Here is an 18,295-nt window from a genome sequence, read left to right on the forward strand (position 1 = left end):
GTTGAGTTCATACCTTTTCAGGGGGGAGTTTCAGGTGAACATCAGTGGGAGTATCTTTCCTTTGTCTGCTTGTGAAGACTGAAGAGCAGATATATCAAACACAAGGCCCGGGGGCCGGATCCGGCCCGCGAAGTAGTTTCATGTGGCCTGCGAAGCCATCCTGGAAACAGGGAGGGAACGGCCCCCACTGCCTTGGCCCTGGCCCAGAGACCCTCCTTCTGCCACAGACCCTCAGATCTCTCCCACTCCTGCCCAGGCCCCCATAGGCAACCTTGATGCAAACATTGTAGAGCTGGCCACGCCCACCCAATAGGCCATACGCACTCTAGCCACGCCCACCCAGTAGGCCACGCCCACCCTGGCCAAACCCACCCGGCCCCCCGAGGGCAACCGCAATGCTGATGTGGCCCTCAAAGAAATTGAGTTTGACACCCCTGCTGAAGAGCATTTCAAAAAAACCAGCCCTCCGCCCCTCACAGAAATAGTTCTTTTCTACCTTGAAACTCCTATATGCTAGCTTCAATAGCTGACCTGAAATTTTAGTGTTTCAAAAATTGGAAAAATACTTCTTTCAAAAAGGAATAAACAGCAACTTAGTAATATTAAGAGTTGACCACTGAAATCAGATTAGTTTTGACTGGTTAGTTATGACTAACTTAAATCTGTACAGTTCAATGGGCCTACTTTAAGCCTAAATTCAATCCATAGTATCCAAGACCCTTTCCCCAAAATATATGGATGTTAATAGGTATTATTACATCATTAAATCTGAAAAAAGAAACCAAGGCACAAAATATCATTGTGTCAATTTAATTAAAATTCATACTATAAGTGCTAAACAACTGATACAAACTCTGTCTAGAAATATTAATATAAGCAATATTTAATATAAGCAATATTTAATTAATAACAGAAAAATCATTCTCCCAGCAGTCAGACCACTACCACTATCTTTACATCATGAAAGTAACACCTTTTCCTGCACATTTAAGTATGCTAGGAATTTACATTTTATTCTCAAGTATACATTGAAGTGTTAATAGCAAGATCCTCCTATAAAGATCCAGAACAACTGATATCATATAGCTTGAAATATGCAGTAAAGTCCATTTCCTTCTTGATGCCATTAAGTAAATTTATGTTTCTAAACTTCAAGTTGGCCCCAGTCTATTTTGAGGGAAATACTTTTCACTTGGCACAGTGCGTCTCCAGAACTATAACAAAAGAAACAGTTAAATTGTTAAATCAGCAGTCTCATCACATTCCAATCATACAGTAATAGCAGTTTATTTTATAGTTTCAATCACAAATACATAACACATAACACTAATAACAACAATGACAATAATAAAAAACAACAATAGGATGCCATTTCAGATCCCTGGCAAGACTGAGTGGTTCTAGGTTTTGGGGCCTGCTAGTTGTAATACTATGCCATCTTTGGTGCTGAATAAGTTGCATTGTCCCAAACTGATAGGTGCACAATCTGGGAATCCTCCTGGACTTGTGGCAGTCATGCTAGAGGCTCTTTGCACAGCTACACGTTGTGGACCAGTTGTATCCATCCCTGGACAGGATCACTCTGTTCATAGTTACTCATGCCCTAGTCACCTTCCAATGGGCTACCGTAATGAATTCTAGATGGGACTGCCCTTGAAGAATATTTGAAAGCTTCAGCTAGTGCAGAATGCAGCGACACAGGCAGCTATATGTGCCTCTAGAAAAGCATGTTACACCTCTGCTCCATGGGCTGTATTGGTTCAGAGTTTTGACATGGGGCAGTTTATCTGAAAATCCATCTCTCCCCAACTACATCTACCCATCCCATCAGACTTGGCAGAGAAGACATGTTGCAACAATACTTGGCGGCAAGTCTTTTCTGCTATGTCACCTGTCTTATGGAACATTCTCCCCTTTGAGAAGGATGCTAAGGTTCCAGAAATCACTCAAGACCTGGCTTCGTCACAGAGGAGAGGAGATGTGAGATCTTCATAATAGTAGTTTTATATATAAATTAAACAATAACCGAATGTTAACACTGGAAAGAGAGAAACCCTTAGTCATCAAGATTGCAACAGGCTGAACACAACGATAAAAGGACAGTCTATAAGCCAGAAACAGAGAGTATAACAAATGAGATACAGAAATTGCTTAAGTAAGACTTCGCTTAGTGATATAGTTTGACAGAAAAAAGATAGACCATAATTTATTTTAATTCTGAAATGTCCATATTTAACAGAAAATAGAAAAAGATTATATTTAATGTGATGATAATAACATCACACATTTTATTCAGTACAAGTAAAAAGAAGTCAGCATTTAAAAAAATCCTAAGTGGTAATAAGATATTTGTAATCAATGTAATCTTTAATTGGTAGAATTTTTTAAAATCTACAATTAGAGATTAGATTATAAAGTCTTACAATGCCAAATATAAGCTATACTTTCTATAAGCACATTCCTCACTTATATCACCACCTATATCACCAACTTTTAACCTAACTTACCGAGCACTGTTTATATTATATTAAAATACAATAAAACGTTTGTATGTGTGCAATATAAATGTGACCTTTGAACTCACCTGATGATTTGTTTGCTTCAAGAGTTCTCCTATCCTGCTGCCTGTTTAGATCCTGTAGCAGGAAGTACCAAACTATCAAGCTGTTGACGGCTGCCTGTGTGGACTAGCCATTCATAGAATTTGTTCTCCACTAACATCTGGAATGTCTTCTTCTGATTCCTGAAAGCAGAAACAGGATTAGCTCTGTACTGTATACATTTGTGTAAATGTTCCTATCGCTAGGTCTTTTCAGTCAACATACACACTGCCCAAATGCTTTTATCATTAAGGAGTTTAATTTAGTGTGCTGTGGTTGAGATTCTTATAATATTAAAATAAAACAGAATCATTTAAATCTATATAAAAATGTTTCAAAAATGCTTCTGCAAGTTACTGTGCTGTAACAGTTAATAGTACTGGACTATGAATCAGGAGAGTCAAGTTCTAGTCCATGGAATATAAGTCTAACAAATCAGTAAACAGTGTTGCCTTAATTTTTTCATACCTAGTGGCAATGTCATAAAATTCAAAACTCTAGGAAATGAATCACCGCAGAATGAAACAAAATTTTAAAATCAAGTTTTTTATTAAGCATTACTAACCATTATATTCCTACAAAATACACACAGCTGGGTCTGTCCATTATGACAGCTGAAATTTAGATTTCTCTTTGCCTAAGACTTTAGAATACTGCTTGATCTAATAATAAAGACAGGCTTTTCCAAATTAAATAGAAGTCCATATTGTTTAGTTTGATTGATGCTTCTTGCATTTATTGCCTTTGCTAATAATTATCTGATTTTTAACAGTGGTTTTAAAGGGTTAAATATAATATCCTTGATATAAGTCCACCTTTATATGTGACACTAATCTAATGTTACTAATTCTTATTCAACTTGTAAACCTCTTCAATTTCTTTTTGTTCATTTTTCATTTTTCCTTGATTGCATTTTAAAATATCTATTGCAACAAAATTAAATAATTTTGTTTTTATATTAAGGTTACATTATATTTATATTTTTATATTTCTTTCTATGAATATATTTGTCTCAAAAAATTGTAAAATAATATGTATAAGGTATAAGTTTGTTCTTAAAACTATGTCAAGTGTATAAACTTGAAGAGTATAATTTATTTATTCATATAACTTAGCACATTTACTTAGTATTCTGAAATGTAACATTTCATGACATTTGCCTCCTTAGGAACAACAAGCAGTCAAATAGTTAATATTAAAAATAAAATAATTCATTCTTATAATTTTTCCACATATGTGGGTGACAAGCAGAAGCCTTGAATTTTTTTATTTTTTCCATCTTTTTCTAGGCTTTACATCTCTAATTTAGTACTTAAATTCAATTCATTTTGTATATATGTGTGCATAATAAAACAGCTTTCTTAAAAGTATGGGAAATATAAGTTCTGTTTATTATTTTTAGAAATTATTTATTTTATTCTACTGAGCTACTCCAATCAACTAAAAAAGCAAAATATTTATCATTAAAATAGGAATAGTAAGGACAAAAAATGCACCCCAAAAATGGAGCTGTGTCTGATACCTAGTGGCTCCCTTCCATTCAGAAAATATCACATGACTGCCTGCACCCTGAAGTATTCAAAATATTTTTTGTAAAAAAATCTAAACAGTAGAGTGGCTTGTTTGCAAAAGAATTGTTCGTCCATATTTATGATGTGTTAGATATTTTGCTCATTAATTTTCTAAATTTTAATTTACAGCCTAGAAAGATTTACTTGATAGGTGTAAAACTTGTAAAAACAGATTAATAAAAGGATCATAGTTGTCCTTGAGACTACAAGTTAAGAGAAAAAAACAATATTCACACAACAAATTTTAATCATTAATTTGCATTAATATTGATGCATTTAATTCTAAAGCCATTACAACACCTGATTCTTCTTTCCTGGAAAATTAACTGTTACTTACTTGGTCAGCCCTGCTTCCTTCACTGTTTTCTGCCAGATTCGTATCCTCTGTTCTCGTTGGCTCAGTGCTTTCTGATATGCAGGTGGCAGACCACCAGGTATTTCTGTTGTGTCTCCCTCCATTTCAAATGGAACAACAAAGGGGTAAAATTCTGAGGGTGGGAGAAGTCTGAATAGCTCTTTATCACAGTTTTCTTTACATACTATCTTTGGATTATCCCAGTTGTTAGGTACAGTAGCTAGGCCAGTTCTGCCCATGTGATCCTCAAGCATTGGATAATGGGTATGGAAAGGAGCAAAAGTTATTGCTTGGTTACCCAATAATATAAGAGGTCTAGTTGGAGTGAGAACATGCAAGGTGCAACCAGTTGTAGATGACAGAGATAGGTGATGGCAAACAGCAACAAGTTTGACATTGTCACAACTATGGAGATGTACTACAGTTTGCACTGGACCTAGGACAAAGGTGCTATTCCTGCATTTTTCTATGGTTACAGACCTGAAAGAGAGGAAAAACAGCCAATAATAGGAGACGGAAAACAACAAAATGCAATCATGCATGTACCTTTTCTATTAGGTGGCAAATAATGACAACTGAAAAATAACTTACCTCAGTGGAGATAATAAATAGATAAAAGATTCACAGCACCGATGAATCTTCACATGAGTATCTTCTAGGGTAACAGAGCTCTTTGCTAATGTTTGTTTGTAAATCTGGCTCATCATAATCAAACGACGAACTGAAGGGATTATGTGAGCATTACAGGCTACTTTAGCTCGTTTACTTGTTCCTTCAACTGGAAGAATTGCGAAAATATTATTTTTAAAAAATAATTCTACTGAAGCCAAAATCTCTCATTTAGCTGAATCTTACTGTATTTCCCAAAGAAAGAAAACCCATCAATATTCACTAATATATTCTAGTCAATTTGGTCAGAATAATTCAAACAGCACTTAATTTTCTTGTACAAATTATTAAGATGTTATGTTGTATGTTTGATATTTATGTGCAGTGCTCTGAAATCATCTTTATAACAAAGGCATGGCTTTCTAAATATTTAAACAAAAAACAAACAAAAACTTTCTTCCTGGTATGTTACACAGCCCTAGCAGTAAGGATTTTTATTATGAAATTAAGCCATAAAACTCAACAATTTATTACCAAATCAAAGGCCCTAAAATGTCCTTATGATGTCTATATGTGCACATCTTCCATGCATCATTAAACTATATTTTCCCTCTTAATGATATTATGGAAATACAGAGCAGTAGTCAAAATACATGTTACATGACTTTAGGATTTTATATAAATATTTATTGTCAACTGGGGCAAATATGCATTAGAAGCTAATAATTCACTATTCCAGACCCTGCTTAACTTTGTAAATCTTACAATATTTCCCATTTATATTTTCAGAATGCTGTTAAAATGACTGTGTTATGAATCTGAATTAAGACAGTGTCCAGCAAGAACATTTCAAAATTGTACCTTGTTGTGCCCATGCAAGCTTTCTTCCAGATGTGAGGCAGGCTATTGCCCCAAATGGGTTCCCAGTCAGACAAGCCCTCATCCATGATTCGAATTTGGCACAGGAGAAGGCTTTAGAAAGTTTTGAGAAGCCACTATTGGCATGCAATGGCCGCCAAACTGCAAGTTCATGAAGAGGGTGAACAGTCCTATTTTGATCCACACTTCCTTCAATAAGGAAACTAAGAGCTTGAACAGCTTTGAGTGATAACAGGCTACTGTGCATAGAATGAGAGGAGGCACTGAGCTGATCTGGGTCAAGTAACAATTCCAGAAGATCCTGGAGATGGTTTTCAATAAAGTCATGGTGGTAGTTGTTGTTCCAATTCTTCAAACCAAGCTTAAGAACAAATATTAGAAACAAGAATCAATCCACAAAATCACATTTATATACTATCCTCTTGGTTTAAGCGATTCCTATATTGGACTGATATCAAGACCACGGAAGCTCACTAGGTAATCCTGAGCCAATCATTCTCTCTCACATTATCCTACATCACAGGGTTGTTGTTGTGGAATAAAATAGAAAGATGGAGCTCTATGTATGCTATTTTAAGTTTTAAGAAACTCCAGATATAAACGTAAAAAACAAATAAATATAAAGTAAGATATAAGTAGAAGTCGTTAATGTGTAGATTCCTTTTCAAAGTTTTTCTTGTTTATTTGACAGAAACTGCAATAGGCATTTAATATAAAAAGCAGCATTCGAGAGTGGTCTTCAATTTCTTTATATTCTTATGATCAGTGTCAGAATAGTGCAGACTTCCTCTTACTGTTATTTTAAAAAGAAGACTAGAAGCTAACAGTTCTGAGGATCCATACATCTTTGTATACAGATAGTCCTCGACTTATGCTTAGTGACCATTTGAAGTTACAACGGCACTGGAAAACTTATAACCATTTTTCACACATGACCACTGCAGCATCCCCATGGTCAGATGTTCAGAATTCAAATGTTTGGCAAATGACTTGTATTTATGACAGTTGCAGTGTTCCAGGGTCATGTGATCACCTTTAGTGACCTTCTGACAAGCAAAATCAATGGGGAAGCCAGATTCACATAACAACTATGATGCTAATTTAATAAATGCAGTGATTCACATAACAACTGCAGTAGTAAAAATTGTAAAATGGGGCAAAACTCAATTAACAACTGTCTCAACAGAAATTTGGGGGGGTCAAATTGTAGTAGAAGGCAATTGTAAAAAATACAAAGGAAAATATATAAAGCGGTATTAAGAGGTGTGATAAGGTACTTTAATAAAAGTCCATCAATTTACAGTGCATATTCAACTCTATTCATCACTGAAAAAGAGGAAAGATCTACAGATTTAGCACTGATTATTACATCATGGCCCATAGTAACTGGGGATAATGGGAGTTAAAAATTCAACACATACTGAGGGTATTATGTAGAAGACTGATCTTGACATTACTAAGTAGCACATATTAAATCAATGTAATTGGTTCATTGTTTACTTAATGTTTGCTTTGAATTTATACATGGATATTCAATTATTATTTTATAGCTGTTCATATTATCTATAATGCCACCTTTTTATAAAAACACTTATTTTAATTATTTCAGCACGCAATGTAAATGTATGAAAACCAATTGGAAGTACATTATAACTTTACCAGTTATTCTTGCATTATCTTCAAATAAAAGCAACAAGTGTCCTTCTACAGAGAGAAATTTTTGGAGGAAAGTAGTTCAAACAATACCTTAATCTGACTGGCAGATTCTTTTAGCCCACTGTGAGACTTAGACTTAGGGTTTGGCCACTCCTCTCCAAGAAGGGATGTCCTCAAAGAAACCTTGTTTAATTGCTGAATATAAAGGAACAGCAGGAACTGAAGAGTATCCACAGATAACTAAGGAAAGATCCAAAATTTAAACTCATATTATTTGATTTTCATTCAAAAAAATGTACTTAACTGGAATAGATAGACTATTGCTTAAATTTCAAATACCTGAAAGTATTCTAAAAACTAAACAATGTTTGGTCCACCCACATTAGTGCTCTATGCTGCAATGTATACCAGAAAGAAATAAACCATTTGGGGGCAATGACAAAAAATTACGAAGAGTTAACAATTCAAATTCCTTAAAATATATATTAAAAATATGATTAGTTCATACCCGATTCCTTTGCTTCTCTGTCTCTTCCTCACTTGTGCAGCTAGATATCACTTCTGCCCATTCCAGTCGCTCCTCCGAAGTCTGCTCAACAAGACTGTGAAACAACTCAAAGTAAAGCCATGCCAGGTCTTTCTCTAACTGTAGTTTTCCACAAGCAATGTGTCGCCACATAGACCAGGTAAGGTATGGATAATAGCCTTTACCCGAGCGCATTCTGACATAGGTTGACATTTTCCGAAGGTAATGCATGCTAAACTTGGAAGGAGGAGGGATTTGCAAGGCTCCCACTATGAAAGGCTCCATCTTCACCCACAAATTGACTGAAGGTTGCTCCATTTTGAAAAGGTGCAGTTTATTTATCTGAATTTGAAAAAGCAGAAATACCACAAAATGCTATTTCCAGACCTGTCTCCAATTCAATTATACATGAAAATGAATGAATTTTGCCATATTAATTTTTCCTGATTACCCCATGTTTAAATATTAATGTCTTGTGCATCAAATCTAAAAATTATCCTGGTTTATCCTATTTAAATATTTATTACCAAAATATGCACATTAAATTTCACCTATATCAGGTCAAGCAAAACTTTTTCAATCTGACTTCCGGTTTGCCGATGCGGCCACCATGGACATCTGGAGGGCGAGCTCCATCTTCCGCGTCCAGTTTCGCTTCACTGGGGGACCCTGGAAAGGGTCGAAAGTCACCCTGTAGGGGTGACCAGTAAGGAGGGGACCACCGCTGGATCGTGGGAGGGTGGTTGCCCTTCCGCTCGATCCAGAGCAACCCTCCAAACCGGCAGATGAAAGCCATAGCAATATGGCTTATCACTAGGCTGCAGACAGCCAAAGTCACACTTACCACCAGGCAATTTTAAAGCAGCGCGGAAGAGACTAGGTGAGATCTACTCCTCTTAAATCCTAACTACTTTTTTACCTGCATAAGCTGTTTAAAGTACTTCCCCCCCCCCCCCGTGGAGAGAGAAGGGAGATTTATCCCTCCCTCTAGAAACAGAGGTGACTGACTATCCAGGGGAGCTTAAAACATTGAAAGAATATTTTTTTAAACAAGTTTTATTAGTTTTTCAATTTATAACCTATATATTTAAAATGCATCATGATACCTGGGTAGTCATCAAGTTTTCAATACATAATTCAGGTTACCTTATCATAACATCCTTCTCTATTTCCCTCAACATTCAATACAACGTATTTAAACTAACAAATTTCTAGGAATAACATGGTCAATTAGATTGTGTCAATCCAATTTTGATAGGGTATATATATACCCTGTTATTAAATTTTATCTAATTTTGATGTTAATTATAGTATCCAAGTTTAACCTTTAACATCCCAAGTAATATTCACAACCCAAAGTTCCCTTATCTTATTACACCAAAGATTGTATCATCTAACATACACCAATAGTTAAATACCTAATAAACATTGTTTATTTCATATCCTAATACATCACAAGTTACCAATTGGAGAGTCTATATTTATCAAGCTACTTCTACTTATACATAACCAAAATTTTTACATCAAACGTAGGATCCATAAGCCAAATTTCCATTATATCAATATATAAATTTATAGTATTTGGAATGAGCTTAATAACACATTTTAATTCTATCTCACGAATATTTTCTATTTCAGGTCCTAATTAGTCACTAATTACTAACAAAATGACCTACGATAATTCTCTAGGAATTCATATTTTAAATCTAACTCTAGGTTTCTTTTTTTGCCAGTCGGGTTTCCAGACCCAGGTCTTTAAATTGCCAAGTAGGTCTTCATTTACTCGCATGCATATTATTTGCACCAGAGGAGGCCATCCAACCATCAGCAATATACAAAGGTTGAACCATTTATAGCCATTACATTGTTGCCATGTTAATTCCACTCTCTTTATTTGCTCTGACATCTCTGTCTGCAGTTCAATCTGGATTCTTCTTCCATCTGGGTTGATCTGTTTTGAGTAGAAAATCTTATCCAGTTTTATAGTTAGTAACTGACTGTCCAAGCTTTCCATAGGTTGTCTTTGTTGGTCTTCGGCGTCTTCTATGTTGGCATCACTATCTTGCATGTAGTGTACTTCTGAAATTGTAGGCTCCTTAGAGAGGATCAGAAGTTGAGTATTAAATTTTTCCCTAGTTTGTTGTTGGTCTTTAAGATTGTCTGTCATAGTAGTAGTTCCTTATACTTTAAAAACTGTAGGTTCTTTGAGTAAAGTCAGGTTTTGGATATTAGTTTTTTCAGTACTTTGTTGTTGCTTATATTCCTCTGTCTCAATAGTAGTATCTTCCAATTTTATTATATTCTGAAGTGTTCTTTAGTTGCAGTCTGGGTTTCAATTTGTACCTTAAGGTTGGCATGTAAATTATTAAATCTGGAGATAGACATCTCCGTGACTCTATAGATCATTTCAAGTATAAGGTTATAGTCAAGTGAGGTTTGTGGCTGATCCTTCTCCATTTTGTAGTATTTATAAATAGTCCTTAGTGGAGGCTATTTTTCAAACAAAAATCAGTAAATGAAAGAATAATTTGATCCTAATTGGAATTTTATTTTTTAAAGTTTGTGGACTAAAAGATTTTTATTTTTACTGAAGATCAGGGGTTTTACTTGTAAAAAAGAAGCAAAACTGAAAAAATTATAATAAACTTTGTATTTAAAAAGAAAATTTCAAATGGTAGGGGCGACATCTTGGGGCTAAACCTGATATTACAATTTATTGCCTAAAGAGATTTGGCCAGCAGCCCAGACAATAGATAAGATTTATGTAACCTTGAGACACCAGCTGTGAGAAACCCAGCTGTGTTCCATATTCAGTGACAAAATCTTTATTTTTTTGCATTCTCTGATTGTAAAGCTTTTAATCTAATACACCACTAAGAGTATATGGATGAAGATCAGGAACAGATTTTTTCTATGCTGAAAGCAATTCATCAAACTATTCTTACAGCCACTGATGAAATAAGAGTTTACAGAAAAGAACAAGATGCCAGCCCAGATATACTCCAGACCACTCGGAGGCTTCAACTGGTGCAGAATGCGATCGCGCGAGTTGTAATGGGGGTCTCCCGATACTCCCATGTAACACCTCTACTCCGTGAGCTGCATTGGCTTCCGGTTGCCCTCCGGGTGAAATTCAAGGTGCTGGTTATCACCTATAAAGCCCTACATGGCCTGGGTCCGGGATATTTGAGAGAACACCTGCTGCCGGCATCAAACGCCCTTCGCCCAGTGCGCTCCCACAGGGAGGGTCTGCTCAGGGTTCCGCCGGTAAGAGATTGCCGGCAGGTGACACCCAGGGGTAGGGCCTTTTCAGTGGGAGCGCCTGCCCTCTGGAACCAGCTGCCGGTGGAGCTGAGAACTGCCCCCGACCTCCGATCATTCCGCCGGGGCCTGAAGACCTGGCTCTTTGAGCTCTCGGGCCCAGGCTGAGGAGAAATTTTTAATTGGGGTTTTAAGTGTACAGGGTCAATTTAATACTTTTTAATTTGGTTTTTAACTTTTGTATGGTGGATTTTTTAATTCCCTGTAAACCGCCCTGAGTCCTCAGGGAAAGGGCGGTATATAAATGTAACTAACTAAATAAATAAATAAATAAAATACGAACTCAAATTTTCATTACAACTAAAAAATCAACTACACAGAATATAACAGAAAAGGTGGAACAATTAAAGATTATGACAGAAGCTTTAACTGATCAACAAATACAGTCAATAGAAAACCCAGAAAAGGGACTGACAATATGGAAAAAGGAAAAGACTTTCTACATAAATCAGAAAGAACCTGAGGATCAAGAAGAACAGATTGAAAAAAAGACTAACAGTTCAGGACTACGTTGAGAAGGAAAAATAGAGAGACGATTTGTTAGTCCTCTTTAAAAAATGGTGACCTGATGGTTTTTTCTATGTCAAACAATCTACATAACAACACAGGGAGATCTGTTTGATGACTCAAAAGCACGGACGTGGAAGATGACTTGGCAAAGAAAGAAAGCCAGAATAAGGCTGAAGAAAATTGGGGTTTTGACTTACTCGTGAGAATTAAAATAGAATATATTCAAATAGATAAGATGTGTACTTTGAATGCTAAATATTGTTATGAGTTGAGATAAAGAAGACTTAGAAGTATATAAATAGTTAAATTTGAATATTGAGTTGCTTATAAAGGTTAAATGTAAAGGTAATTAAGATATATATAAGCTAAACATCCATCGACGAATGTAACAAATATATTTTTATTTAGCGGTAATAATAAAACTTACTAGCTTAAATATGAGATAATAGATATTAAGAGAAAAAGACAAGAAGTATTAAATGTTAAAATAGGAGGAATCTTGGTTACTAAATTTAAGATATCTGGAAATTACTAGAAAATAAGAATACTATATTGTATTATTAATTAGTTGATGTAAGATGGTGAGAATTCAAATAGATAAGATGTGTATCCTGAACATTAGATCTTGTGATGAATTGTGATAAAGGGAATTGGGGTTATTTAAAACTTGGAAATTATAAATATTAAACATTAAATATAAGTATTAATGGGAAATTAAAACTTGGGAAAAATTAACCAGGATATTGATTGTCTAAAAAGATTGAATGTTAAAACAACTAGGATGTGTATAAACTAAAAATTATTGATAAATGTAAGGAAGTTATTTTTTATTTAATTGATATAATAAGAACTGTACTAATTTAAATATGAGGCAGTAAATACAAAGGGAAAAAGAGAGGAAACATTTAATAGTTTGAGATCTGTACTACAGATATTTGTATGTTACTGAATTATTGACCAACTCAGTTGCCATGTTGCTTTTCAAATATTTAAATGTAAAATTAGAAAACTAATAAAATTTTCTTTTAAAAAAAATTTGCAATCCAAGACTGCATTTTAAAAAAAATGTGCATTAGGCATGGTGCTAACATGAATATTCATTGGATGATTGAAAACACCTGAATATTCAGCCCAATTTCCCCGTTTGTGCCCACTGGAAGAAGCATTAAATGGATAAAAGTACTGTACTGGAGGTGATGCTTCTTTTACTTCATATCACCATGGAAAGCTTTTGCCAAATTTCAGCAGCACAACCATGAGAAATTCTGGGAGCATAAGGGCAATGAGTAACCATGGATTGCAAATTATTCAGTCCTATTCTGCATAGAAAGAAAATGAGTAATGGGACGTTTAACTTCAGTATTTGTTTAATATACTTGCCAGATAGTGAATCCTGCATGGCGCTTATTCATAAGTAATTTTGAACAGCAGCTATATTTTTAACGGAGCCAGAGCTTAGAACCTTGAGAGCAGCTTTGGCTTATTAATCCTTTCTCTCTCATACAATGAAAGATTTTGAACAGTCCTTTTTTACTTATTCACCTCAGCAATTCATTCAAAGGAAGGAGCAAATGAAGAAAACACTCTTAAAGTTTCCATTTATAATTATTCATTAAGTACGGTAATCTCCTTACTTTCCTTGCTATAATCATATTCATCCTAGTAATTTCTCCAGCAATGACCTTGAACTAGAGTTATTTGCAGAAAGTCATAGTAAGTGAATCTGAATCTGGGACTATATAGAAGAGAACGTTTGGGAGACCAATCTGAATCAATCCATCAATCATCCAAGTTTGTATTCTCATAAATATCTCCATATAAAAAATAAAACCAAAGCACATTTCAAGTTAATTCAATAGTAAAACAAACTATTAGTCTAATCAATATGACCTTATCCTGATTTCTGAAATTTGGGGAAAAATATAACAAAGATCTTGATATTCAATTGTATATTTATTAATAACAATAAGAATTGTATTTGCCTAGTGTGGGAAAACAGGTACTACCAAAAGAAGAGAGGAAACATTTGATGTGTAATATTGGATCTAGATTGAAGAATATATACCACTGAATTACTAATGGACCCAGACAACATGTTGTCTATTAAGTATTTTTATAAATATTTATAAAAAATAAAATAAAATAAAATAAAAAACACCATGGCTATTGGTGTGAATATGTTGCACCTCTTGTAAACTGCCACTAGATAAAGCAATATACTCACTTCTAGTCTGCTCTTACAAAGAAAACATTTGTGGATTGCTTCATTTCTTGTTAAAAGAGCTTCAAAGGAACATCACTGCTGCTTTAGCCTTTTACTTTTTCTTCCACTTTGCTTGGTCTCATTTTTGAAGGACAAACCAAGAATAACAAAAGCAGGAAGATACAAAATCTTAATGTAAAAATAGAAAATAAAATAATTAAAATGTTTGTAGATAACATTAGTATTTCTGAAGCTTTTCAGTAGACATATCTCAACTGCAGTTTGAATTAAATACATTTCAATCAGTGTCAACAGAAAGTTAGTCGGCTCATATTAACGTAGTCATTATTACATAGGATATCATCAATTTTAAAAAATAAAATCTTACGCACAAAATGTAAGATTTGGCATTATTTTCATTATCATAGTTTAAGAAGACAGTAGCAATCGTGAGCATCTTGGGGTTGGGGGGATGCAAAGGGAAGAAATGAGGAAACCATGTGATGAAATCTTCCATGATCTTATCATTTTGGAATTATTATGTTTCTTACAGAAGCTCCTGAAAACGTTTAAAACAACTTATTATGAAACAACCTGTTTTTACTTCAATGTGCTTTATTAATTCAACTGCCTAGTTATGATTTCAAATAAAGGAATTTTATTTACACATTATTCCAAAAAGCCTTAAAAAACAAGGTTCTACAGTTTCTGTACTATAGAGTATGCAAAGAAGAATGACAGGTGCCTATGCATAACAAATGTAACTTTCCTGTAAAGTCACAGAATGCTCGTTGGATATAAACTGAGTAAGCATAATATCATTTTCTCTTGAAAGTAAGAAATAGCTATTTCTAATTCAGATGTAAAAATCATAAAAAATCTGAAAAGCATATAAATTATGTCTGCCGCCAAATCAGTCTCTCCTATTCTTGATCATTCACAAGTTAAGCATGAACTAAAATAACTAGAGATTTAATGACAGACTGTAATCCTGTGGTTTCTGAATTTATCTTACAAAACCAATGGACACAAGTACCAACCTGATGTCAGATCAATCAAGTTTAATAATTTATTTATAAACAATAAATTGTATCAATTAAGAACAATGGAAGAATGGTGTATTTATATTTCATATATTACAGGTAGTCCTCAACATACAGCCCTTCATTTAGTGACCATTCAAAGTTTCAACAGCACTGAAAAAAGTGACTTATTACCACTCTCACATTTACGACTATTGCAGCATCCCTAGGGTCATGAAATCTAATTCAGACGCTTGGCAACTGGCATGGATTATGACAGTTGCACTGTCCAGGGCTCATGTGATCACCATTTGCAACCCTCCCAGCCAGCTTCCAGCAAGCAAAGTCAATGGGGGAAGCCAGATTTACAACTGCATGATTCATCTAACAACTGCAGTGATTCACTTAACTGTGACAAAAACAGGTCATAAAATGGGACACAGCTCACTTAACAGTCTTAGTTAACAATGGAAATTTTGGGTTCAACTGTGGTTAGAAGCCAAGGATTACCTCTAATAAGGGAATTTCGTCAATGTTATATAGGTAGTCCTTGACTTACAACCATAACTGAGCCCAAAATAAATATTAAAAAATCTATGTATCATATCCTGCCAGAGTAATCCTATAGACACTGCAACTATTCTGCAATGGTGACGTAGGACATAAATAAATGGATACCATCTTTGCTGTCAATGCCAAATAATCAAAGTCCAGGTAGTCAGGTCATAAATTTTTAAAGAAATTGGGAAAATTACCCAGTAATATTTTGTAATGAATCCTGTATTAATTTACTGACTACACGTATTTTCCTAATGCATATAAATTAGTCTAACTTAACAAATTAATTTTGATTTAATTGTTAAATGCTAATTTTTATGACTGTGAAAACTTGGAAAGTAAACTACATAAGTGGAATTTAAAAGTATGGGAAACTATCTTTTAAAAACCCTAGCAGCTCAACAGCTCTAAAAACTCTACAATAAATAATAAATTCAGTTTAATCCAGTCAACATTTATTAGTCTTATAAGCAATAATACATGTTTTCTATATACACGTGATTTTTGAAAGAAAAATCAAATGCAGGTATTTGAAATGTTTGGGGTTTTTCCTCAAGTTGTATTTGTGTGTATGTATATGTTTTTTCTCATATATATTCTTTGGGATTGTTGGTGTTTTTCTTTTTAATTTTAAGTTTTTTGTTCAAGTTTGTCTTATAAACTAATAATAAGAAAATTAAAAGATCTTTTTATTGAACTTTAATCTACTGTCTAATAAAGGCATTCTCAATTGCATCTATCAGCTATCGATGCAGTTATTTATTGAGGTTTTTTACTTCACTGTTTTGTTATTCAAAAGCCTAGTCCCTCCATTCTGATTCTGTTGCTTGCTGCTAGTTGCCTTCTGCTAAAAGTTTGTTCTGTCTGCACTTTCCATAGCATTGTGAATTGTCTCTCTCTCCAATTAAATACCTCCTATAAAGGCAGGTGTGATTGAAGGTATGCTTCCTTCTAAACTTTCTTCAAATTTGCCTTGCATAGCAGTGCGCTAATGCCTCCTTAAGTAACACCAGCTGCCTGCAATTATTGCAGGTTCGAGTCCCACCAGGCTCAAGGTTGACTCAGCCTTCCATCCTTCCGAGGTAGGTAAAATGAGGACCCAGATTGTTGGGGGCAATTAAGCTGACTTTGTAATAATGCCGCTTGGGGGTGTGTGAAAGCCCTAATAAGCAGGCATATACATAGAATGAAGGCTACTGCTAAGTTTGTAAGCCGCCCTGAGTCATTGGAGAAGGGCGGGATATAAATGGAATTAAAATAAAATAAAAAAATTATTGTTGCTCTATTTTATGGGCAAATGGAAATTTATTCTTTCTATTTCATTTCTGTGCTGAATCTTTAAACTCCTGTACTGTTTACTGTACTAAAATTTATGTCTGGTAAAATTTTATTACATCTGTATTATCTGTACATAATTCACATATATTTATATATTCATATAACCAATAAGCTAACTTCAGTTAAAATTAAGTACACTGAGGCAGAACTGATGCATTTTTTTGTTTCTTGGTTCAGGAGATTCAGATGTGCACAGGGGATACAGAGTCCTTAAAATGGGAATCATGGAGGATGGAATGTAAACTAATCTGAAACTCTTTGAGAACTATGTTTGGCCTCTTGTGGGTTCCCTTGTATAGGAGACATGTCTGTAACGTATTTATTCTCCCATTCCTGTTTAGAATATGAATAAAAACTAATCCTATATGCAACAAAGGACAATAGAGCAGGCGATATAGAACAGCACATTTATTTCCGCATCTGATTAGAAGCCCTAGGAAGTGTTAAGATACCATGAAAGATGCAAACCTTCTCGTTAGGCAGCGTTGGCGGGGAGGCTTTTTGCAAGAAAAAGAGACTGAAGCTGCACTTCTGATACATTATTAAACAAGCGATAACAGCATTCGCTAGGAAGCAGGAGAGATGGCGGTGATGAAAAAGGAGATCGACACCACCCGCCAGGCGGAGAAAAAACTCACCCGCCTCTCCTCGCAGGCGCTTCTCGGATGCCAGCAGCGAAGTCGCTTTCACACGCTCACGGTCAACTCTTTCCGTGCCTGCGCACAACGTCTGAGTCAGTCACCAATAAAAACACTCCCTGGGGAAGGCTTCAAAAGACTTTCTATTGTATTGTAGAATCGCTGGGCTAGCCACCAATCGCTATCCCCGTAACTCTACTGCATTGGCAAGAATAGGAATGACAGTTGAAAAACTAAGAATTCGCAATAGCGACATCTGTAGACCGGGAGGATTAGAAAACTTGCCTCCATTTGCTTCTCCTAATTAACCTGTGGCGCTGTATCATTAGTTATATGCTTTATATGCTTTCGTGAACAGCCACCCTATTTTATAGTTTTACATTTAATTACCTATCATGTTTAAGTATTTCATAATAGTTTGACTTCACTTTTTATTCTTTCAATGCATACATTTCATTAAAAATCTCTCCTAATAGATCCTGAAGTGATTTGTCAGTGTCATCTTCCGG

At 34.9% G+C, this 18,295-nt stretch overlaps 1 protein-coding gene across 1 annotated transcript; it reads right to left on the reverse strand.

Moving 5' to 3' along the window:
* Positions 1-800: 800 nt before the first annotated feature.
* TBCCD1 (TBCC domain containing 1) lies at positions 801-17,929 on the reverse strand. The gene is made up of 9 exons (XM_083363547.1): positions 17,787-17,929; positions 14,252-14,419; positions 8,179-8,538; positions 7,761-7,910; positions 5,997-6,375; positions 5,118-5,304; positions 4,509-5,006; positions 2,585-2,743; positions 801-1,214 (listed from the first exon to the last, which is right to left on the reverse strand). The coding sequence occupies exons 3-8, from the start codon at positions 8,512-8,514 to the stop codon at positions 2,614-2,616; spliced, it is 1,680 nt and encodes a 559-aa protein (XP_083219673.1). The 5' UTR covers positions 8,515-8,538; positions 14,252-14,419; positions 17,787-17,929; the 3' UTR covers positions 801-1,214; positions 2,585-2,613.
* Between the last annotated feature and the right edge of the window lie 366 nt (positions 17,930-18,295).

This window comes from Vipera ursinii (assembly GCF_947247035.1).
Source record: "Vipera ursinii genome assembly, chromosome: 5".
Taxonomy (NCBI): Eukaryota; Metazoa; Chordata; class Lepidosauria; order Squamata; family Viperidae; genus Vipera; species Vipera ursinii.

Coding starts and splice junctions, on each gene's coding strand:
- TBCCD1 (XM_083363547.1), bottom strand. CDS start 8,514: ATGGAGCAACCTTCAGTCAATTTGTGGGTGAAGATGGAGCCTTTCATA. Junction 5,305..5,996: donor GCTTGCATGGGCACAACAAG/GTACAATTTTGA, acceptor CAATTCTTCCAG/TTGAAGGAACAAGTAAACGA. Junction 5,007..5,117: donor TATTTATTATCTCCACTGAG/GTAAGTTATTTT, acceptor CCTCTCTTTCAG/GTCTGTAACCATAGAAAAAT.